The 25,605-nt window shown below is 37.8% G+C and overlaps 1 protein-coding gene across 8 annotated transcripts in view; it reads left to right on the top strand.

The window, feature by feature from the left end:
• The window catches only part of KCNIP4 (potassium voltage-gated channel interacting protein 4), a gene marked incomplete at both ends in the record, with an annotated part of 400,855 nt that overhangs the window by 346,971 nt on the left and 28,279 nt on the right, over positions 1–25,605 (top strand). For 4 of the 8 annotated variants that reach the window (XM_084266836.1, XM_084266835.1, XM_084266834.1 and 1 more), the window contains one exon: positions 14,548–14,672. In XM_084266836.1, the coding sequence (XP_084122962.1) occupies positions 14,548–14,672 (125 nt within the window). Of the gene's footprint in view, positions 1–9,312; positions 9,419–14,547; positions 14,673–25,605 lie in introns of all 8 variants that reach the window. The other 4 variants (XM_084266831.1, XM_084266830.1, XM_084266829.1 and 1 more) reach the window with 2 other exon arrangements.

Here is a 25,605-nt window from a genome sequence, read left to right as displayed (position 1 = left end):
TGGCTCTATGTTTTGTTTGTTTAAATCTCTGCAAAACAGTGTACCCTTTGTCTGTTGTTCAAAAATGTTATTTTTCTGAAAGCAGAATACAGACCATAAGTGGAGAATAAAGCCATTTACCTTAAGACTGTAAATAGAAGCTATCAGTGTTTTAAGAAAGGCTTGGTGCCTTCTGTACAAAGGTGGTATAATCACCTCAAATCAAAGTGAGCTTTATACAAATGACTAAAATTTGCACGATAGTTTTAGCAATCCAAGTATGGAATATAAAGCAGAACCTTCAGACAAGTCCTACTGAACTCTGTTGAAAATTTGCTGTTGACTTTGACACTGGGCTTGGAAGTGACCTACTCCAGAAAGATCTAGGTCAGAGATGACTCAGTTGGGGCTAGTTCAGCAGGCTTGAGAAGTGTGCGCTGGTTTCCTTTCACGGGCTTGTGAAAGTTCTCTGAGCTCTCAATGAGAATTCTCTCCAAATAACTAAATTAATATAAAATATTTTAAAAACATATTACATTCATGGCCTGGAGCACTGCAGGTTAATTATTTCCACTTAGAATAATTGGATAATAGTGTGAACACTATGAAGGTATACTCCATAAATTTTTAACTGAAACTACCTCTTTCTGGTTTTCTTTAACTTTCCTAGTAAGTATTCAAAGACTTTTTGCTACAAAGTACAGAGCTGCTCCTCATGGCTGCTGGAGTCCATCCCAGCATGCTTGGGGATCTCCAGCCCAAGCCAAGGGCTGCAGCTGTTGCTTTTCCATTTGCATGTTTAGCCAGCCTTTATCCCAGGTTGCTTCCATTTGCTGGCTTGGCCAGTCTGGTGCTCACTGTAAACACATGTGCACTCATACACTAGTCCCACAAGCACTAGTTGGTTCACCGAAATACCAGCAGAGACCCTCTCCCTACCTTATACCCCTGTCCAGATCCTGGGTCCCCTGCACACTCTCTGCTCCAGCTTGAGCTTTACTAGTGAATGACACCCCATGATTCCGGGTGCATACAGACACTTGCTCCCACAGCAGACAGAACCAAGCACTCAGGCTGTCCTGCTCCAGCTGCCAAAGCTGAGACCCTTGCTTATGTTGAACCTCCACAGCTGCCTTTTCTTTTTATTCCCACCCATTCCAGTGGGTACAGAGACCCCACTGGTCCCAGTAGCTGACACCACAGACCAGGGGACACCTACACATCCCCATTGTGACTCCAGCTCCTGGCTCTTTGGCACATGTAAGCATATCTGAGTACATCATTGTACACATTCGCATTTGCCATGCACACTGCTACTAAGTATAGAGGTAATAAATATTTGAAATATATAAATATAGAGGTAATAAATATTTGAAAGGTCCCTCACTAGTTTTAATATCTCCATATTTATTTTTTTATTCTAACACTTAACTTCTTTTTAATGATTTTACTTTTTCCTTTCTTTGCTGAGCCCTTCTTTTTCTTTCTAGCTCAACTAGTATCACCCATTTGATTCCTTTCCATCAGCTGTCACTCACTTTTGATAGACTCATCGTTCCGTTTTCGGTTGCTCTCTCAACGTTTTTTTTACAGCAGTATTTTTCTCTATCTGCTTTCATATTCCACAGCTCTGGTGCTGCATATCAGTGGTTTTTACTTCTCCAGTTAGAAATGATCTCTCATTTTGATTGAAGCATCAGTTCCCAGCCCTGGTCAATGGTGCCAGCCCTTCAGGTTCTTAATTGTCCAGAAACATTTAGATGTCCAAATGAGTCTGCCCAGCATTAGGGTCCATTTCACTGCTGCTGATATATCCACCTTACTTAGTCTGTGATAAAACACAAGTGTTCTTCAGTCTTTGTATCTATAAGCTGTCTACAAGATCTCAGGTTCCTCAGCATTACTTGCTTTCATCTGCCAATCTATGTCTGTTGTACTGAATAGCTTGTGAGTAGACATAGCCAGTATGTCTTTTCCTGAGTGTCCTCCCTGAGTGTGAAATAAAGCATTCTTGAGATGCATAAAGATTTTTTTTGGCCCAAAGTTTTATATTTGCTGCTTATTTCTTTGAGAGAAGCTATCACTCCGTTAAAGCTATACAAACATGTTTGAATCAAATACCAGTGAAAAATAAAAAGCAGTTCTTTTACCCCTTTGGATTCCTATTAACATGGGTTTTAAATCAGTTAGAATTTGTTACATACAAAAGCTATTAGCGGTTAAGTTCTGTAGTTCAGCATTTTTTTTTCAATTCTAAAATCTCTTTGAGCACTGCTAAATTAGGAATGTCCTTAAGAATAACATAAAACAGTTTTATTACTTACCATAGTAAAAGAGCCTGACTTTTTGTACTGGGCAGATTTTTTTTTCTCTAATCTATCTGTGGCTTCCACTACCTTTCATCTGTTCTCTATCTTAAAAATCTCTTCCTCCTGATCTGTCTCCTTCCTAGACCCCCACAAGATAACTAGCTTTCTATTGATGTAATTTATTGTGCAATAATTTATATATATTACAGATAGTTAAAAACTTCTATATGTTTCTCACAAACAACAGAAGGGGAAAAAAGGTAAGGAAACTTCATCGTTCAGAAACTGCAGTCAAAAACATCTGGGTCATTGTGGATTCTTTCGTAGCCTCACGTGGTCCACTTCAAGTGAGATTTTTTCTAACAGAAGCAAATTATCTGGTATAAATGCATTTGCTATTACAGGAGACCAGCTTAGTCTGAAAGTGTATTAACTGGTATTAAAAGAATAAAACTAGTTCATTTTCAAGCTGTTCACTGAAGGAACTCACTGTGATTTTCAGTGTTTACACTCCTAGAGATGTTTATAACAGTTTTAGGTAATGATTGCATTAAATATTTGCATAGAAACTGTTCACAACATAAGCAGCTTTTCAGATTGGGAAGCTGCATATATGTCATGGGAAATCATGGTCTGAATAGTAAAGCTCTTCTTTCGTCCTTTTCCATTTCCTATTCCCATAAATGCCCAACTGTAGTTACTGTTTTTGACAAGTTCACTTGTTTTCAGTCCTTCAATTTCAATCCACATTCAAATGGATTGGTCTCTAGACTTCCCAATTGACCCTGACCCTGTTTGTTGATAGAGAAGTGTAGTTACAAGCTTCTAGTCTGGGTCTGTCATTGGGAGGCTTATTTAAAGCAGTGAGTGTAGTGAAATGTAAAGTGAAGGAGAGCAATCTCGCTCTTGAATGTGTGTTTCAAGATAGTCCCTAAAATGCCACCATCCATTTTTTTCTGCTCAATACCTTGTAGAAATTTGATGTACTTTCTAGGACTTTAGTAAAATATGAAGCTGATAGGTGTATTTTGTAATGAAGAGCAGAAGCTTAGGTGCTGTAGAGGAAGAATCACTAAAAATACCTATGTAGAGACAAATCAGATTGACAAGAATGTTCTCGGGTTGGCAAAAACTGCTGACAGTCTGTAGAGTAGCCTACTGACAACTCATACAGTTCCTCAGCAGGTGTTTCTAAAAAACTGAGGCTGAGACTTATAAATATTTATGTTGTACATAATTTTGTTTCATTCCCAGACTCACTACACAGAAGGAACACGTACTCTGATTTGGCTCTCCTCCACAAGTCCTGAACTGTGAATATGAAATCTGCACTTCATTTTGTCTCCCTCGCCTCTCCATCTGTGCTGAACCATTAACAGTTTAGTGGGGCTGCCAACCCTTAAGGACCTGGGAGAGATTCCATCATACAGCTGAAATTGAGAAAACACATCATGCATTTCTTTTTTTGGTTCCAGTATCTTTGTCACTGCCTACCAGAATTTTATATTTAGGAAAATAACCTGTGCACGTTGGCTTTCAGATCTTACACTAACCCTCTTCCAAAAAGATCACATTCAGAACTAATACAACATAGGTCTTTTTCCCATTTTCATGGGAAGACTTAAAACCCTGTAAGTGAACAAAATCCAAATTCCAGCACTACTGGAAGCTTAGCTGTACTGGCAAGGCTGTGGATGTGGCCAGTGGATTGTATACTGATGAGTAAATAGTGGAGCAGGGCTTAAACAGTGGAAGCTCATCTGCCATCTCTGCCAAATACAGGAGTGAGACTTTGAGAAAGCAAACAGAGAAAAAAAAACAAACAAAAAAAAAAACCAGAGGGGAAAAAAGAGGTGATTTTATAGATGACTTTTTCACTGACAGGGAAAGAAGAATTTGTTGCAGAATTGTTTCTAGGTTTTGGACTTCCTTTTAAATAGTATGATTAACTGATAGTTATGATTAACTGTATGATTTAAATACTCAGATGAGTGTGCCTTCCAGGCTGAACTTTATCACCCATTATAAAAAGTCAGCAGTGAGGTGAGAGGCAAGGCAGGAGAGTGCTTTTCTGAACAGAGGACATTCACTGCATCTGGGAAAGATGGGCAAGACTTTGGGGCCAAGGGCAGCCACAGCAAAATCCATCATGAACAAGTGCTTAGTGGGAATGAGAGACAGATTGATTTACCTGCTACACCAGCAAAAAGTGGCCTACCTGACCTCACTTTCATGCTCACTACAAAGGATTTGCAAAAAAACCCAATCATACTTAGAGAGATTTTGCCTCTGAAAACTGAAAATCCCTTGGCTTTTTCCTTGAGTAGGTTCACCAGGCTCTGTATCAACAGGGCAACACGTAGTATGAACTGTCTTTCTAAAGCAGAGATCATACAGATTCACAGAATTCACAGAATTTTAGGGGTTGGAAGGGACCTCCAGAGACCATCGAGTCCAACCCCCCTGCTAAAGCAGCTCCCTAGAACAGGTCACACAGGCATCCAGACAGGTCTTGAATATCTCCAGTGAAGGAGACTCCACCACCTCCCTGGGCAGCCTGTCCCAGGGCTCTGTCACCCTCACTGTGAGAAAGTTCTTCCGCACGTTGGTGCGGAACTTCCTGTACTACATCCAAAAAATATGTAAAAAGTTAAGATAGTCCAGGTATAGATGTATATAATTACACTGTCCCTCTCTACTCTGCCCTTGTGAGGTCCCATCTGGAGTACTGCATCCAGATCTGGGGGCCCCAATAGAAGAAAGATGTGGAAGTGTTGGAGAGGGTTCAGAGGAGGGCAGCAAAGATGGCTAGAGGGCTGAAGCACTTCCCCTATGAAGAGAGTCTGAGGGAGATGGGCTTGATCAGCCTAGAAAAGAGAAGTCTGTGGGGGGACCTCATTGCAGCCTTCCAATACATGAAGGAAGCATATAAACAGGAGGGACATCAACTTTTTAAAAGGGTAGATAATGGCAGGACAGGGGGGAATGGATTGAAGCTGAAGGAGAGAAGGTTTAGGTTAGATATTAGGGGGAAATTCTTTCCAGAAAGAGTGGTTAGGATCTGGAACAGGCTGCCCAAAGGTGGTGGATGCCCCATCCCTGGAGGTGTTCAAGGCCGGGTTGTATTGGGCCCTGGGCAACCTTATCTGGATCATGCTTGGAGGTTGGTGGTCCTGCGTGTGGCAGGGGGGTTGGAACTCTACAATCCTTGGGGTCCCTTCCAACCCAGACCATTCTATGATTCTATGATTCTTGTGCATCTTTTTTTCCCTTTCTTTTGAAGTATTTTATGTTTGCATTCATTTTTATTTTATGAGAAAAAATGTTTGTGGTGCTGCTTGTATTTTTTATAATCAACAGTGTTAGATCTATATCAGCCTGCCAACATTGTGATATTGGGGTGACTGGGTTATAACAGGGATCTGGATGCTCCTGGCTAAATGTTTTTTCTAAGTAGCAATTCAAAAAAACAATTTTACTGACCATGTGTATTCATAGTACTCCCGATATTAAGCTTGTTGTTTAAATATCTGTAAATCAGAGGTTTAAGCTGTTGATGCATTTATCAGTTGCTACTACAGATACAAATCATGCTCAATAGCAGTCACTCCTAAAGGATGTGTGGTATGCCTGATACCTGTATGCAGCATATATATTAGTACAACAGGGCTACGTATGAGAATACATAAGCCATGCCCCAATTACAGAACGTTTTGCCTGAGCACCTCTTGGGACAATTGCCCACAATTCCAGGTGGTGTCATAGAGAGATGAGTTCTAGGGCACTCCCACAGTGAATTCTAGGGAAAAAGTGTGTTTCCCTGTTTAATTTTCATGTCAGAGGAACAAATTATCAAACACAAGAGCAAGCAGCGCTAGTTAACTAACCTGAATTTGAAGAACCTTCATGCTTAGCCCAGAGGAATTTGTGGCTGATTGGGTTAGGGGTAGCAGCTAGTCAACCAGTTGTTAAAAAAAATAATTAAGAAGAGTTTGGAAAATTCAGCTGGTTCTGAATATCTCTTCACAGACTAAGAACTACTACTGTTTATTCTAGAACTTTGAAGGAAGCAGCATCAGTCCATCATTGTCAAAGTGTTGGTGCTCCATGGCTCTTCATCTTTTTATAAACAGCCATTTTGGAGACTGCTAATAAGATAGGAATCTCTCACTATAAAATAAATTTTATACTTGCTTAGATTGAGTCACTTCTTAATGGACACAGCTTTTTCCTCAACCTGTTTCAAACTGAGCTAATAGTTACAGAATTCACAGAAATTATTACAATCCTTCATTTTAATTAGCACTTCTAGTGTTTCAATGTGTATTAAACACTGGGTCAGCATAGGCCTAGTGTGCAGCATGTTTTCTCTGTATTAAGTAGTCCTTTACCCACAAAACATCACATGGAACACTGTAGCGGTGATCAGGAGGTCATTACAGCAGACTGCAATAGCTGCAGAATACACTGACTGCAGCCACTGGGAGGAAAAAGCTTCCATGCTGCTTCCCCATACTGTGAGAAGATAAACCAATTCCTTCAGCACTGCCCTGATCTCAGTGTCAACATTTTAAATTAGCTGCCAGAAGTACAAAAATTATACTGTCCTGATAAATTACTCCTCTGGTACTACTTTCTCGCATATATTTCATTTTATATTTGACCTTGATCATAGCACTGCAAAGCCCATATGGTTTGCATTGAATTCTGTGAACTTCTGTGTGAGCGTGAAAGTAGCAAAGTTGTTTGCTCATTGAAGGCTTTGAAGTTCAAACCCTTTTGAAATAATACATCCCTTAAGGTTTTGCAAAGCACTGTGTACGTCTTCAGTAGTTTCAAAGGCTGTGGACCTATGTAATTATGTAAGTAATACGTAGACAGTAAACCTTTGCAAACCTTACTGCAAATTAACAAGGTAGTAGTAGATGTTTCTAGTTCAGGGCTATGCTAGAATCATTCTCAAGAAAGAAAAATATCTTTATAATGAATGATTTCCCTTTGTGATCAGTTATCTGCAGTATAGGCATAGTGTGATACTACAGACACTGCCAGCTGAGACTGCGGGAGACCCGGACATGCACATAAGGATCAGTATGATCAGGTGAATGCCCTTTATTCAAACCATTCATCTGCTTATATATTCCCTTGCCATGTGCTCACATCCGGATAGCTCCACCCCCGCCGTGTGCACGCGTCCGGCCCCTATTGGTTGAGAGCATTCGATCACGCGCCCCAATACACTCTGTGATTGGCTACAAGCCTTACAGCACGCGCGCAGTTGTTACAATTCAAAGGCTGGATTGCTCATGTGCTTACTGTCCGCTAAAAAGCCTCCAACATGAGACCACAAGGTATCTGCTTAAAGGCTCAGTATTTGTACTTAATATCAAAACACAGAGTTTGAGGTACCCATCATGTCACAGATTTTCTTTTATGCATTGATCTGCACAGTGTTTCTGAGCTGAGCTGATGGTTAAGTGCTACAGATAATATTTGTGTTCATTCTTATTATTTGTATTCAAAAGTTTTGACATTTCCAGAGATGGTCATTTAGGTCCACCTGACCTTATGCTGAAATGGGGTTGTTTCATCCATTCAACCAGGGCTGCTATTCTTGCAAAGGCAGAATTTGCTTTGTAATACTTTGTTGTTTGGGGTTTTTTTAAGGCTGTGGTTGAGTCTTTTCTGTTTTTCTCATTTATTTAATTTCGTTTCCTTCAATGTTTTACTTGTATACAAACTAAGAAATATTTTTTGTTTAATTTCCAAACTTTAATATCCTTAAAGCCTTCTTACTTTCTCCTTCCGTTCCCAAGTACAATCGTGTACTTTCTCAAGATTGCCTACAAGCTCCACTTAGTGTTACACATGAGAGATTCAGCTCTGTCTGGTTTGGTGACAAAGAGGGAACTATTCTACATCGAGTCACAAACATCAGTATTCAGCACAAGCGTGGGAGTGGGGATAACCCAGGATTGTCCTGGTGACCGTGCTGCTAGCACAAGAACTGTCAGTCATGTCTTTCCTTTCTTACCCCATGTGTTTCTCCTTGTCGCTGTTGTAGGAAGAGCCAGTGTGGTGATTGTGTTTGACCTCATGCAGTTAAGATGAAAAGTGCGTGAGTTGTGTAGTGTCCAGGCTGAGCTCTACATTTTTCAGGAACATAAATCGTTTACTCAACTATTTTACAGATTTAATGCCTGTTGTTTGCAGCAAGTCTCCAACCAGGAGATGCTTACTTGTGTAAAATGGTTAGTTTATACTAACCATTTAATTTAAAATGGTTAGTTAAACCTCAGAGGCAGTTACTCTGACAATTTCCTTCATGATAAATAAAGGTAACGCTGTTCGTCCACTTTCTGGCACATGAACATTAATTATCCAGTCATGTCAGTATTAAAAGATGAAAATATAAATAATATTTTTTTATATATGTAAGTAGAATGCAAAATACTAAAGAAAAGGGAGGCTGGCTACACATCATGGTTGATATTTCAGTATTCAGAAAAGGCAAAAGTACCAGTTTGGGTATTGTGATTGCTGAATGAATTCTATGGGATAACTCAGCCATGGAACTAGAAGACTGCCAGAAAGGACAACAAAAGATATCTTTGAGGTTTTCCTTGGACTTGGGTTTGCTTTCCATATTAAAATTCAAATTAAATAGAGTTAAAAGCTTTTAAAAATTTTAGCATTAAAATTTTTACACTCTTGTGCTGTTTCAAATACATAACCTGATAGTTCTCTGTTAGATGTTTTAAAGTGAGTTATAAGAACTTAAGCGGGTTATAAGAACTTTACAAGAGACACACACTCTCAAAAAAATCCCCTTTATTGGAAAGATACAAAGACAAAGCAATTTTGTTGTCCTGTTCAAAAATCCTGGTTGCCTTTTGCAACTCAGGATGGCTGCCATCTGTTTGGCCTTTTTCCCATCGGGATTCTGCTATAATGATGAACACTGCAGCATGTACAGAAATTGTTCTCAAGCCTATGTTAACAGTCCTGATAATATATTTTTTAGGTTTCCTCTACGCTCAGAACAGTACCAAACGCAGCATTAAAGAGCGACTTATGAAGCTCTTGCCCTGCTCGGCTGCCAAAACGACATCTCCTGTTACTCAAAGCAAGTTTTATTTTTAATTTGATTTTTGTTTTTTTTTTTTTTTTAGGTTTGCATGCATCAAAAGTTATACTTTCATTAACAGCTCATTTGAAAGACAAGGTATCTGCTGAAGTGATCATAAGCTCTACTGAAATTTAAAATCAAGCGATGATTTGTGGTCTGGTAACAGATTTGTCTGTGCAGAGCAGGATGGTAAGATACCAGTACCAGGGTCTGATGTGCTAGAGCTGCTGGGTTGGCATTTATGCTCTGCAAGCTAGCTGAGAAGTGACTCACTGGTTCAGTTAAATACCTGCTCTCAATGTATTTGAAAAATGACATCTTTTTGTGTACATGTGTACACATGTCTGTGTGTCCTTGCTATCCAATATATAGGATAGCATCAGCAGTACTGGTCCGGAAGGAAAGTCTTGGCTCTGCAGGTTTTGACACTTTTTAGGGAATGAGACCTCAAGTATGTGTCTGAAAGACAAATAATAATGAGATTAAAAATTAAAAACAAAAAAAAAAAGAAGTAGACATAAAGGAAAAGTACACTGACACTGCCTTTACTGTCTTGATATGTTTTGAGGAAATAAAATCTTTCCAGGATAGCTAACAGACAAAAACTGGGGAGGGGTGGTCGGAGGAAGGGATCCGTACATAGATACGTACATCCCACCTCCCCACCCCAACCCCTCCCCTAGATATTATATCAGTAACACTAATGTCTTTCTATCTAAATTGGGTACTATATCTGATTTTAAAATATGGCTGTGGACCAAATTTAGTCTAGAATAATATGACATAATTCTGGGCACTAATCTAAGCACATAAAAGAGGATGCTGACTGGTCCCTGCGCTTCCTGTATACTCTTCTCATAAAGCATACCTATCAGTCTAAGGTAAAAAAAACATCCTCCTCTGAGATTCCCCGTGTCCAACAATTACAGGACAACCTGAGGCAACTTTGTTATGAACACAGGCCCCTATTAAGTGCCTAGACTTCAGCAGTATGGATTTAGGCTTGCTTTTTCTACACCAGTTCAGTCTTTCATATGCTGTTCTGTAGAGAAGGATGTAGTAATTGCTTTCCTTTCGAAGTATTTGATTTCTCAGAGACAAAAAGGACTAAAAATGTGGAAGCAAAGTGACTTTTTCACGGTGGCTTCAGCTGATGTGTTTTACTTGAAAACAAAGTAACGTGAAAAGGTCAGTTACTGTCATGTTACCTGATAGCAATTCCTTATATAGAAGTTGTTTTCAGCTATGTGACCTGATCAATATAGACATAGCATATTAAAGGAATTTTTAAATTCAAGAATGGTTTGTGTTGGAAGAGACCTTTAAAATCATCTTTTCCTACCCCTCTGCCATGGGCAGGAACATCTTTCCCAAGATCAGGTTGCTCAAAGCCCCATCCAATCTGAGCTTGCACACTTCTGGGGATGGGGAATAGAATATAAAAAAAAACACAATAGAAGGAATAAAAGGTTTTATCTGTATGTCTGAAGTTGGTTGGAGAGCAACACATCCTTATTCCTTAAATATTTCTATGCAAACGTTTTGGCTGCGTGGGTAACACAAAAATGTTTAGAGACATTCATTCCTAATAACCTTAACCATGCAAAGCTTTTATTTTCTTGCTGATAGTGTTTGTTTCATAAACCAGAAGAGAAGTTGAAATAAAACTTGCATTAAATATTCCGTATTTGAGAACCAAATAGTAAAAAAAGATGTATTCAGCAATTTTCTCTGTAGTTTCATCAATAACAAAATGTTATATTAGGTAAGAATGCCATATTAAAGAAAAATTTTGTATTAAATAAGAGTATCATTGTAGATACACAGTTATTACCCTATTTTGACACAATCTGCTATTTTATTTCTGCTGGCATAAAAGAAGCAATGTTGTATTGCACTTGTAATGAAGCCAGCACTGCCTACAATAGCAACCACATAATGTGAACTCCTTAGAAACTTTAAGGGGAATATTTTGGAAACAAGTAATTTACTGAAATACACATAGCCTGAATTTGCATTTTTGTGCTTAAATTCTATCAATATGTGCAGAAAAAAAAGGTTACTTGCATGAATAAGATGTTATTTCAGCATTCCCTTTGAACAAAGACATCAAGGAACACATTTTCTTACTTGTGTGCTTTAGCCCCGTAGGCCTAAACTTAAATCCATCCTTCCTTGGCCAAATGTTTAAATGCACAAACTAGGCTCAGGAATGGGTTTGGAAAAGAAAATCATTTGTGCATGCAGTTGTTATATAGATAGGGGAGGTATTATTTGGGGTTTGTGCAGGAAAACGGATATGCACAATTTTTACAGATAAGAACTTTGGACACGCTCCTCAGACTGCCGTTATTTGAAGACTGTGTCCACTTTTTGCATCACTATCACCATTTTCTTCTTTAATGAACATTGAAAGTTTCAAATCATAGCTTCCATGGCAAATACACAACGAATGTCTTTACTATTTAGCTAGAAGAAAGCTACTCATTAATGAAATCAATGTAAGAATATTGTAATATATTGAGTGAATACAATATTTTTGTGTTAGCCTTTTATGAAGAAAAAACAGTACCACAAACACAAAACTATTAAACCCTTAATTTTCTTGGGCTTAAGAAACTAGAACACTGAAATGCCGTAGAAATCACTAATGTTTAGAAATAGATGTATTTTCACAGATTTTTACAGCGTATTTTAAAGTATAGAATTTTTTCCAGATTGGATAATAGTAGCTGTATGAAGAAAAAAATTAAAAGCCTACAAATGGCTCATGAATGTTATAATATTTTCATCAGTGTAGTTGGCACATTGTAAGGTAGTTTATAGTGATCTTTATTTTTTATTATTTATATATATAAAAAGCTACAGAAATAGAGTGTGGAAAGACTGTTATTCTGAGCCTTTTCATTAACAGAAAGACAACATTGTCACCACACTGCAGTCTTCTACATTCTCACTGAATCACTGAAACTCAATTAAAATGTTTATTACTAAGGATATACCAAACGTTGTGCTCAGCATCACATTGTTTGGCCTTTATCTCTGGCTTCACATTTATTATGTGTATTCATTTAGCTTCTAGAATAGCTTGTAGATGTCTCTCTAGGTAGCCAGATGTTTCACAAATAGATGTTTAGAGAGCTCATTTCCCATTAAGTCCCTTTCTGTCTAAACAATAGCTATTTAAATTCCATATAACTCTTGGCACAAGTGACTTTTCAACAATATTTATTCTCAGGTTGATTCTTTTTGTCAATTTAGTATAAGCACCTAGTGTTGATTTGCTGTTGACAAAAAAAAAAAATCTGCATATCTACAGTGTGAGATTTTTGCAGAGACTGTAGTGACTATATGAAGAATATAAAAGACTAAGCCCTTAAAACATGATGGAAATGCTTTAGAAACTGTGCAAAGTAAACCCTGAATGTTCTTACGTGGAATAAAAATGGGGCTTTGCTTCACCTTCCATAGATTAGAAAGACACCTTAACTCTGGAATGACTTTATTCCAATTTCATCTATAAGGGCAAGATTTTCAAGAATTCCTCTGGGCACCTCAACATGTCTTTTTAAAGAGGAGAGTTGAAATTTTCTTATAATCTTGTGATTTCAAGTACTGGCCCTTTAAAACTATTATCAAACATTGTAAGGACAATGTAAAGTTGTGTCAGCAGGGGTTTTGTCAAGAGCATTTAGATTGCAAGCTTTCACAGAGATGGTGCTGGTCTACAAGTTATATGAGCTAATCTGTAACAAAAAATGAAAGAGAAACGTATTATTATTTGTCCATAAGCCCATACACAGTGGACATTCTGAGATGAGACTGCAGGTGGTGCTGAGATTACCTTCCTGAGATAAGTGTGAAGAGCAGCATCTCTGACAGAAGAGAAAAGGCCCTACAGTTTTGTGAAGATTTATCCAAATAGTTTATAAATTTTGGTCATAACTATTTAAAGGTTGCCCATCTTTTGTTTAGCTGAACTACAGATTTCTCCCAAGCAGCTGAAAGTTATTATTATTCCATTGTAACAGAACAAAAATATGTGATGTAAACATAATACTGTTTTAATAGAGTATCCTAATGTGATCTTATGAAAATTGAACTGAATAAAACTTTATTTTAAGAATGCAGAGTCCCACACAGATGAAATAAAATATTTATTATCTTCAGCATAGTAGAAGTGACAATTAGGAATGTTCTTTCAAGTTCTATAATTGGTATAACTCTTAAAGCAGAATAAGACAGTGATTTGATTACATTAGTCTGGAGTACTGCATAACCTATGTTTAATGATGGGAGTACTTAAAAATGGATGTACACATTCATTTTTTTCATCAGGTATATGACTGGAATGCTAAATAAAATATGCATACTGTAATTAGCTTTAGCTATTTTATTGAACTTTCACATTAAATACTCTACCTTGGGAGGAAAAGAAAAAAAAAAAAGAGTATGCTATCTCATTCTTTTAAGTCTGCACTCAGCTGTGAGCCTTGAATGTGCATATCCACATTCTTACCTAATGATGAGGTCACTAAAATCATCATGTTCCCCACATAGTCATGTTTGTCCTGAAGGGTTTGTTATACCATACTCAAAGTACGGTCTGCTGTTGAAAGTGCAACATCAATCTTACACACTTTCCAAGGCACAACTTCACAATGAAAGGAGAACACTGAAAATCCCAGTCTGTTAAAATAAATTTACATCCATTTACTAACCAAGGGAAAATTTCCAGTCGTCAGAGCTACTAAAGCTTTATGAAATTGTTTTCTTTGGTCAGATAGTCATAGAAACAGAAAAGTCATACTGAATGTGTCATGCATGCCCCTGCAGAATGTTTGCTTTCAAGTTTATTGCTGTTTGTACTGATGTGATAATATCCAGACTTCTGGATTGTCACTGCTGTTCTCTGTTCTGTGCAGTCACAGAAGCAGATAGATACTCTTTCTCTAGTGTTAAAAATGTACACATTATTTGTCTTTAAAGTTGCAAAAGCTGTTTTCTGAGAGAACTATGAGAATGTTATTTAACTTTCTATTACCTTTTTTTTTCCCTGCAAGGATTAGATATTTCTACATCTTTTTATTTCCTGTTGATCTCTCCTTCTCTGTCTCTTGTATTGTGCAGACACTGTAGAAGATGAAATGGAAATGGCCACAGTACGACATCGACCTGAAGCTCTTGAACTGCTGGAAGCACAGAGTAAATTCACAAAGAAGGAACTTCAGATCTTATATAGAGGTTTCAAGAATGTAAGCAATTCATTTTTGAATTTATCATTTGTTTAAAGGATAGGCCAGTGCAATCTCAGCAGGATAAGAATGACTGGTGGTGGAGTTCATGGGATTCAGTAGCTAAATACTGCATGTCTGGTCATGCAACCACTCTGCAACAATTGTGCTATTTAATGAAAAGAAGCAGGCAAATTAGAAATTGTCCAGAAGAGAATAATTGCAACTTAGTAGGACTGTGTTCAACAACAGATTGATAGTTATGGTGAGGTTGTTTGTCTGAAGGTGTAATAATGGGAGAGAATGTTATGTCCTGGAGAATTTGGTCATTAAGAGAAAAGATTTTGATTGTTTTCTGTCCAAAGTAGCTATCACAATAAATAATTGACTTCAATTGCACTAGAGGAGTTTTTCATTAGGTAAACAGCAGTAGATGACTTCTTCAGTGCTTTCTAGCTCCACAAATCTATAAATGTTTTGGATCTCTGTACAAGAAGTCATTAGTTGTGATTTTTTGTCTGATACATGTGCTCTGTGGCAGGCCCAATGTTTTTACTTGCCAGGTCCTCCCCACTGAGGACCCCAATTACATGGGTGCAGTCTGCTTCCTTTTCAAGTGTGTACTTGCTGTCCTGTGGTGCTGGGCTTGGTGTTGGCACGTGAGGTACCCACACTTAGTATAGCAGAGAAGTAAGGAACACAAAAAATTCAGTAAGTAGTATTACCTTCTGGCTCTATATCAAGAGTAACAGTTGCCCCTGATTTTATTAACAGTATATACATAAAAAGCTGCTTTCTTAAAAGCAGCTTTTTTATTCTGCTATTTTTTCTTCTTTATTTTTTTATTCTTTCTTTTTCTCTTTTTCTCTATTCTCCTATCTTTCAAGTGATTAACACTTCTGTAGGATATTACATGCAATTAACACTGGATAGAAAATACTTGATATTAAAAAATATTGAAAATAGTAATTGCTTGCAAATAATCGGTGTCTAATGTTAAACTGTGTACTCAGCTGTGAATACTGCAACTGTGCAGGTGCTAAGGCTCCCGCTGAGCTGGAGGTAAAGATAAATTTAATTGCATTTATTAACTTTTGATTTAGTTTTTCTTTCACCCTTACAAAAGGGCCTTCTTCTTGCCCTTGGCATTTACTACGCAAATGAAATTGTGTAATAAGGTATAATAATGCTAAAAGGACCATGAAGCTCAACTATGGAATCAGAGAGAATATTTTCAATAGCTTGTACAATTAGAAGCATAAACCTTGCAGAATTCTTCAATATCATACATTTTGTAACAAAAGCAAGCCATGCAAAGGGACATTTTAAAACTACATTTCTGTCAAATGCCTAAAATGCAACTAAAATACATAGTCACTTAATGTGTCTTGTCTATATATCATCCTCAGTTCCAGAAGGTACATAATGTTGGCATGTTAGTGATTAACAGTGATTGCTCTTAAAAGCTTTTCATTTCCTCAGGGTATCAGTGAACATTCCCCTGCTAATGACAGTATTCCCTAGGTATTGCAAACCATGAACTAATGTCCCTAATTATCTAAGGCAAAAAGGTACAAAGTATAGTGGATAAAATAAGACTACTGACTGTTTCTCTAATAATAATTAGAGTCTCAGGTATGAATGACCTTGATAATTCTCTGCATAAAATGAGGTATGGAAAAAAGTGAATAGGTTATAAGGAACTGTTTTAATTGGTTACCATTTTGCACTTTTTTGAAAAGAGGGACTGTTCATATGTTTTTGTGTCATAAGACATAAGTTCTACTGACATCAAAGGAGCGTCGATGATAATACGTGGTAATACATCTTTATTCAGCTGTTTTATTTCCTTATCAGTAGATGGTAATTCAAGACATGCATGTATAAATATTTTTTACTATGTAGAGCTAATGAGCAGGAACTTCAGGGGCTTTGTGTTTAATATAATTGCAAAATTATCAATTACTTTCAAAAATGCTGTAAAGCATGTTCAAGGCTGGTGACTGTCATAAAAGTATATCAGTTTAAAGAAGTAATCTTTAGCCCAAGCATTAAAGTTCAGATATGATGAATGTTTTCAAAACTTTGAATTGAGTTGAGGTTTGTTTTGTTTCCCATATTTACCAGTTTCTACTGCAAAATTAGGTCCAAGACCACAGTTCCCTCATCACTTCAGAGACTGGGTAGGACAGGTTTGCCTCAGCTCTAGGAACAGCTTGCCTGTGTGGATTAGTTCAACTTTCCTGTCACATATCTAGCTTTTGTTAAATACAGCTTGAGCAGCTTTGGTGGGATCTGACACAGGACAGCCTTACAGTGCCTCCTGTAGTCTGTGCTTAAATGGTCTCCTCCTGACAGTGCTTGCTTATCCAATTCTGCCTGGCCCAAGCCACCTCTATTCTTGCTCCCCTTCTTTCTGATTCAGCTTAAGGCCGTCCTATCTTCACCCCTGTGTCCTTTGTGCACCAATACATGCTGGGGGCCACCCAGCTGGAAATCAACTCTGCAAAAAAGGACCCAGAGGTCCTGGTGGACATCAAGTTGAGCATGAGCCAGCAATGTGCCCTGGTGGCAAAGGTGACAAATGGTTGTATCCTGGGCTGCATTAGTCAGAGTATTGCCAGCAGCTGGACAGGGCTGTTTCTTTCCCTTTACTCAGCACTGGTGAGGCCACACCTGGACTTCTGTGTTCAGTTCTGTGTTCCTCAGGACTGGAGCATCTCTCCTGTGAGAAAAGGCTGAGAGAGACAGAAGTTAGCAGCCTGGAGAAGAGAAGGCTTAGGGGGAATCTCATCAATGTGTATGGTACCATGTATATCAAAAACTGGAGGGAGAGTCCAGAGAAGATGGAGCCAGGCTCTTTTCAGTGGTGCCCAGTAACAGGACAAGAAGCAATAGGTGCAAACTGAAACACAGAAGATCTTAAGATCTACTTAGGTATCTGTATGTAATACCTAATGCTTTAGGTGGGCCATAAAGTAATGTGTGTGTTCTTTTCCATCTATTTTCAACAGCCTTTCTGGTATGTACAGTTTTTTGTTCTGTCTTTTTGCAAGCATGGCAAAATAAAATAGGTCCCAGATGTGACAAAGAAAATAAATAATAGTAATCAATGAAATAGAAGCAAAGCACTACTCAGTCCCTCTACCTCGGTAACTTGATTTCCAGAGTGTCCAGTAAAAGGAAAGAGCAAAATTTAGGGTAATAATTCCCCTAGTGTACTGTTCTGTCACCTGGCACTCTGCTACTGAAAAAATTCATGCGCTGAAAATTATAACCGCATCTTCATATTTTACATATTTTAATCAAATTATCTTTCATAAACATTGATAATTACTTTTTCAACCTATCAGGGTATTTTGACATCCACAGCATCCTGTGGGAAATTAGCTTCATACCTTCATTATGTCTTCTGTAAAAAATAATTAATTTCTATGACAAACCTGCTGTCTTTTATTTTAATAAAATAGCTATAGTATTTCTGCCATGAGGAACTGAGTACCATGAGTTCTTGAAGACATTCCAAAACATTTCCTATTTAGCCCCTTCTTCTTCTAAATGAAAAGTTTATGTCTATATAATCTCTATATGTAACCCACTCCAGCTTGCTGATTTCCCTGAATCCTGTCTAGTTCTCAGATGTCTCTTCTGAGATAGGGAAGATCTGAACTTATCACAGCTTATGCCCAGTTATTTATTATTCATGGCTTCAAATTACTTACGTATATTTCTGCCTGACTTGAGATGAGAAAGTAGCAAGTATTCCTATATTCCTGTAGTGTAGGCAGTGTTTACAAAGTTTGCTTTATTATGTAGTTTTTACCTATACAAAAATAAACCCATAAATCTTTAAAGATAATTTCATTTATTTGATTATCCATATAGGCAAATTACATGCCAAATCCAGCAAAAAGTAATTCAAGCAGAAGGAGCAAGGGGCTCAGCTAAATGTGTATATGTACATGACTGAAAACTTTAGAGAGTCTCCAATGACACTGTAGTGTAGCTGAACCTTTAGGAAGCAAGAGGAAAAGGATAACTGCAGGAAAGGACAAAGAGTATTAAGTGCCTATCGTGACACTGGCTGGTTTGGTAGTTGTCAAGGTCAACATATAAAAAACAAGAGGAGGTACACTAGAGAAAGCATAAGGAAGTGGAATAAGCACCTTCAGATGACCTAAAAACTATTATAAGAAAAAGCACCAAGGGAGAATTTATGCCTCTATTCAGTAATTTAGCCATTTCTAAGCTTCTGTGCTATCCTTGAAAAATGAGTTTAACGGAAATCTTAAGCCCTCCCCAGGCTCAAAAGGTTGTCCCCAGCACTCTGGTTTTACAGTACTCCTGCACTCATGTTGATGAATTGTTGCTCAGCTGCCATCACGGTGGGACCTCTCCATTTTGTATTTGGCTTCCTGTCATCCCATTTCTTGTAAATTGAAATTGTGATTGCTGCAGTCATTAACCTTTCAAACCAATGGCTCTGTGGCAGGCCTAGTACAAGTGGTACTTCACAATAAATTGCGCAGACTATCAAGCATGCACTCTGCATGTGGTCTTTCTTTCTCCTTTGTCCATTGATAGGTCTCTCACAGTTTAGAAATGTCCCTGAGCTATGGCACATTTCCATTTTTAAAATAGATAGTGTTTTTGCTGCACAAAGGATGCTCCTGTGCTAAACTTAAATGTTAATGATCTTTTAATTTTGGTTGGTTATTCTCATCAAAAATTCTGTAGAACTCTGTGTTGGGAAGCAGACAGACTGCCCTGGAAAAGTGAAGGGATTTTACCCAGCTGTATATCAGAGAAAGTGTAAATTTAAGTTACGGAGGCATAAAAATGTCCCGGTAGCTTTAAATAGGCAGCACCATACTTGTGACATTTGTTGAGAAAACAAAATTTCTAAGACACTTTTTTTTCCCCTATTGCTGTTAGCAAATGAGGCAAACAGTGGCAGATAATAACTCTGATAATGTTACAGGTCAAAGATGGGTTTCCCCATCACACTACCCATCCATGTAACAATACATTTGTGCATAACTCAAACTATGCTAATGTATTCAGAGATTTTTCTATTTCAGTTATGGTTTGATGGAAGCATTGTATTACCATATGTTACATTTGTGAGTCTCAGACAGTTTAAAGAAAGCTTGCTTTATAGGTTGCAAAGCTCATTCATTGATTTGAGTTTTGCATGATAAAAGTATTCTCGTTGTCCTTTTCTGGAAAATTCCTTCCCTTTTGTTTGTTCTTCTGTTAGTTTCCTACAAAACAGAAAAAAAAGGGAAAAAAGCAAGGAGAACATTCCTTTTTTTTTTTTTTTTGTTTCTGTCTAATTAACTGTATTTCCAATCTAATGCGTAGGAAGTAAAAACGTATGGTTAATGTCATTTGGGTTCCTACGTTCCCAGCTGTAAATTGGTAAATTGGACTAGATGACCTCTAGAAGTCTCTTCCAATGAACAGTTCCATCAGTTTGTGGTCTGAACTACCCACATTCAGATTAAATAATTAATTTAATGTAAAGGATTAGCTCATTATTTGAAACTAATGCTTCTGTATTACCCACAGCAGTCCATTCCCCTCAAAACCTCAATATACTTTTGCCCCTTACATTAGTCCTCCAAAGCTTGTTCTTGCAGATGAGGTAGCTCAGAGCTTAAATATGCTTCACCCTCCCCCACAGAGTCCTAGGACATCAAGGAAGTTTCCATTTCACCAATAGCCGGTGCAGTTGGTTTTCCCTCAAGATCTGATGAGTATCTATAGAGGTCCTTGGGTTACACAGAGTGTAGCAGGATCTTTACAGACACAGACTTTCTTCCTGACAAAACAGAAAAGAGACTGGAAGAAAAAATGTAGGTCAGTTATAGGTTCCCACCCAGTTCTGCTGGCGAACACTGAAACCTTTAGACCCCTGTGACTCTGGGCATCAACAGGGGATGGGTTGATCTACTGAGTAACAGTGCACGACACATGCCTTTTGTGCTGAAAGTTTTTATAGACGTGCTGACCCCTCTCCTCAGTGTATGAACAGCAGCACACTGGACACATATACAAAGAAGCACAGGCAACTTGTCTTTTCAAATAGATGCCGTGATGACACACGAATGGGTTGTGCCTCATGCATATAATATAATCATGTTATATCTGTAGCAGAGAAATGCAAAAATGGAAAAAAAAAAGAAAAAAAGACATTCTGAATCACAGAATGTTAGGGGTTGGAACAGACCTCTAAAGGTCATCTAGTCTAACCCCCAGTCTTACTAGGAAATCAAATAGTAATAATTCAAACTGAAAATTAACATCTCCCCATGTTAGAAAACTCCTGTGACTTGCTATTAAGGTTAACTGAATAACCTAAACAATAGAAAAGAGCATAATGAAACTTAAAGCAAGTAAACCTAGAAACTGGATACCATGCCTGCTGTCAACAGCCTGATTTCTGTAAATCATCGTTTTCTAGCTAGAGACATATATAATGCACACAGCTGAAACCTCCATCTTAAAAATTGAATCACCATTTACCAGTTGTGCTTCCTATGAATTGTTTTCTCAACTTTAGATGACTGAAAAAAAACTTTCAAAAAACCCAACCCTTGTCAAGGCAGAATTTTGTTTCCAAAGCACTGTCAGTCATTTACTAGTGGCTTATCAGGGACATTTCCCATATTTCAAGCCAGACTATGTGAAAATCTTTTAAGAAACTGAGCAATAAATAATGATTACATTCATTATGTATTTTCTTCAGCAGCTAGTCAAGAAATTTGAAACTTTTCAAAATATGAGAGTAGAAGTAATTTGGGGGTATGGTTTGACAGTCTCAGCATATAGTTGTCAGTCGTCACAAATTTACAGACTTCAGTGTGTTTAGCAGAGATACTCATTTCAATTAGTCTCGCAGAGATTGAAATCTTCTTTTTGAAAGTGAATAATGAACTCAGTCCCTCCACTTCTATTCATCTCATGACTTACTGCTGTTCATGGAGATACTTCACATTGTGTTCACTAGGGAAAAACTGTCATCTAGCATACCAAGGGCTGTCTTCATAACAGTGATCACTTACTTCTGAATTATATCTGAAAAATGTAGATGCCAAGTGGATAATTAAAGCAGCACATAAAATGACCATGATTGTAAGCACCCAGTATCAATAATAGTGCAGAGCACCAAATACCTCTAGAGTTCTTTATTCTAAATAAGTCAGTATTATATTTTGGTGAATTGCACTGTGTGCTTGTCTGCCCCTCTTTGAAACTGGCAGTAGCCTGTCCTGTGCTCTGGTGTGCTCTCAGCAGGGCTTGTGGTTAGGCAAGCCATCAGTCATGCCAAGTTGACACTTGATGCATGGTATATACCTTCTGCGCTGTCAACCAGCTGCGAAGTGTAACTCATCTACTGGTTTTCTACCAAAGAGCTTTCATCTGTGTCAAAAATTATGTATTTTATGTTTATGTACTAGAATATGAGCAGCAAAATATCATCTTTGGTTAGACCTCACTGCCCTCACTGCAGCTATTTCTTTGCTGCATCTGGACTAAGCATCACAAAGCTCGGTTCTTGAGTTACATGAAATTGTTGGCTTTCTGCTTCTTGGTAATCACTAACATTAGAGAAGTAAGATTTGGTGCAATGCATGTAGTTTTATGATGTTGTAATTTTAAAATGTACTGAGTAGAAGCCTCTTATTCTCCTTTCTCCCACCTGTCTGCTTTACTTTGCAAGGTGAAATTGGAATTGTAACTGCTATAAATATTGCACATTAGAACACACTGCTTAGCATAAAATGTTTTGGTGAGCCAATTCATCAAGTGAGAAAATAATGATCAGAAATCCCTCTACTTCCGTTTCTTGCTGCTGTTTTTCTTACTTTGAAATGGTGTTTGTATAAAACATGGTAATTCCTACTTCAATCCTGTACTAAATTATCTCCCTGTTACACAGCAATTCAGATGCACAAAGTGGACATGCATATTTCCAGGTGGGTGTCCTAAGCCTACTAAATGAGACTGGGGGGATAAATTAATCTTCTGGTCATATTTCTGTCGGGTCCAGTTCAACCATTTGGGTCCTGATTACTTAAGAACTGTAGAGACAAGATTTTATTTGTGCTAGACATAGGGATCCCAGGAATTTCCAAGTAATTTTGGATCTTTATGATTTTTTTTGTTTAAATTTCTGATCAATTCAAACAAAATCAGCGATGTGTAGGTTTAGTCAAAAAGTAGTGAAACTGTCAAAAGTCTTCCTCTTGGTTTCAACAGAGTTAATTTCTAGTTAAAAATTTATTTATATCTACATCTGTGCTAAAAATAAACACTGATAGATGTCTAAATAGAACAGCAAATCTCAAGTGTAAGAACATCAAGGTCAAGCTTGTCATGGAAGTTTATTGCAAGTCTTGGGCCAACCTGCATTTACCTTTGAGTAAAAGTCTAAAATCCAGTATCTAACAGAGCGCATATTCTTTAGATCAGCTGGCCGTTTTCACAGCTTCTCTTCACTCAGATTATGTGAATGATCCTCATGTTAACTTTCAAGTAGGGAATTTATTCAACCCAATCAATTCCATTGTGAAATATACTTAAAGGACCTTAGATACGGTGAGTATAACAGAAGAAATAGGAGCCAGTAACTCAGAAGACAGCATGATTCAGTAAACACAGCATGAAATGAGAAGTCTAAAGACTCCAGCCTTTTGGCTCTCTGACTGGCTTATTAACTGTCACACACCTTTAAAAGCCCTAACTATCACACTAAAAAGCCTTCTGGGTTTCAAGAGAGCATTACACCAGTGCTCTGCTGCCTACACGGCAGCCTGCATTGACAACTGCCTAATTTAATGTCTCTGGTCTGACAGCCAAAAACCTTTTAGAGTGTTCCTGGCTATCTGAGAGATTGCTTCTCAGCCTTTGATCAAAGCCTCCTCAAACACGTCCTGGGAACAAAGTGGGGAGCACTAGTAGGAGGGCTGGTGGCTGTGGGAAACTGAACTTTCCCAGGAGCTGGAGGTAGCAAAGTTCATCCTTACAGGAGAGAAAAATGAGCACTGAATTCCTCAGTGTTACGAGTGAAAAGTGTGTTCTGTGGGCAGTATATTTGAGCAAGATCATTTACCTCTTCATGATTAAGTTCTGTATCCATCAAGTGGAAGTTAGAGCAACCTCATGTCTGAAAAAAGTTTCTAGTACTCTAAGTGGTATTTCTAACAGTAATTTACTTACCCCCTTTATATATCTCTGACACTGTGACCAGCTCCACTGTGGTCTCATGAAAAGTATCAGGAATAGGGAGGAGATCCAAGTTCCATATTACCCAGCTGGACAGTTAAGTCTCACCTCTTTCCTAAGTTTTTAGGGCAAAAGCTCTTTTTCAGTGTACCTCTATGTCATCCAGTACAATGGGTGATTCATTACTATTAAAAGAGTTTTAAAACAGGTAATGGTTGTTGCCTTCCTCCAGAGTGAGGTGAGAAAGAGTGACACAACAGAAAACAGCAGAGAACTGTAATATGAAAGCAGATGCAAAATTAGATTCAACTTGACACCAGAAAGTAATAGAAATTTTGTTCATACATTTTTAACTACCCCATAGATTATTTTATTGTTATTATTTTATTTTTTATATATTTTTATTTCCTCCTATATACATAGGGCATGAAAGAGTGTGCATTCCAATCAAGGTACTGCCTCCGTTCATAAGGGAGCATACTGGGCCTCCTCAGAGCTCTCAGTTCTTCAACAGAGGGCCTGAAACTGAAGGTTTCAGGCTTGCTCTGCAAACAAGAAGCCTTTCCTCATTTGGTCATTGCCTTCTGCATTCAGAGTTCCCAGGAGCAGCAGTTTTGGGAAATCTCAGGGAACTCAGAGACGTTTTCTGCTCTTATTTCCCAGTGAAGTTAGGTCTAGTTAGGATCCTAAGACTGAAAGCAGTCCCTTTTCTATTAATGTTACTTTCTTGACTCTTAACAGCCCATAAACAGGCTGGAAGCTTATGCACAGGCATCAATTTTTGGTTTTGTTTCTTATCTCTAAGTAGTATAATTCTCTAGATTTGTCTCATTATCACCCCTCAGACTTGTTCAAATAATAACACTGTATCTGATTTCCAAAAATCCACTGCACTTCCCATAGTGTTGAAAATAAATAAAGTCATGTAGCATCTGCTTCACTAAACAGAGATGTAGTACCAGTCCCTGTAATGGAGCCCAAGTTATAATGGCCGTATTTTCTTATTTCATAATCACAAGCTGCAGTTATTGAACAAAGACAAATTTTATGTGCCATAAACTTAGCAGGTTTGGCAAGAAGTTTTTATGCCTGGCAATTTCATCCTCAGTGAATCTCCATAAGGAATGATAGCACTACAAGAAATGAAATCTCCTTCTTTTCCTACCCGGTATGATAGATAAGTCTTGTTCAGATGTGTCTGATTCTCTAGTTATCTTTTTCCTTTCTTGTTATCTGTTTTAACTGGGATATGTCTTCTGCTTAGTTTTTTTTTCTCTATGCTCTTCATGTTTAAAAAGAAATGCCAGCAAATACCAATCAATATTTATTTCGATTTATCTCAATATTCAGTTCCAGTGATTTGATTTATGCTGCAAATTTTAGATATGCTGCCAAAAGCCATGTATTGATTACCAATACATGAGACAAGGAAAACTTTGGAACAGTCTAAAGGAGATTTATGTAGTTTACTTATACGTTTTGCTGCACTAAATAAGTTTTCAGTTCATATTCCTGACTAAACTTCAAATTCCATTCTGATGCTTTTCTTGTGTCTCTAACTGAATTCTAGAAGCAGAATCTCACTTTAAAGTAGCAATGGTACATCTTCCCGTCTTATGGAACAGCTCACAACTTCTCAAAGGCATTTAGATTTATGGCCCAAAGCATTGCTATAATGCCCACTCTGACTCTTCCATAATCACCAGAAACAGCAGGGCTTTAT

The sequence above is a fragment of the Gallinula chloropus genome (assembly GCF_964237585.1).
Source record: "Gallinula chloropus genome assembly, chromosome: 7".
In the NCBI taxonomy this organism is placed as follows: domain Eukaryota; kingdom Metazoa; phylum Chordata; class Aves; order Gruiformes; family Rallidae; genus Gallinula; species Gallinula chloropus.
This window is presented reverse-complemented; position numbering and strand designations above follow the sequence as displayed.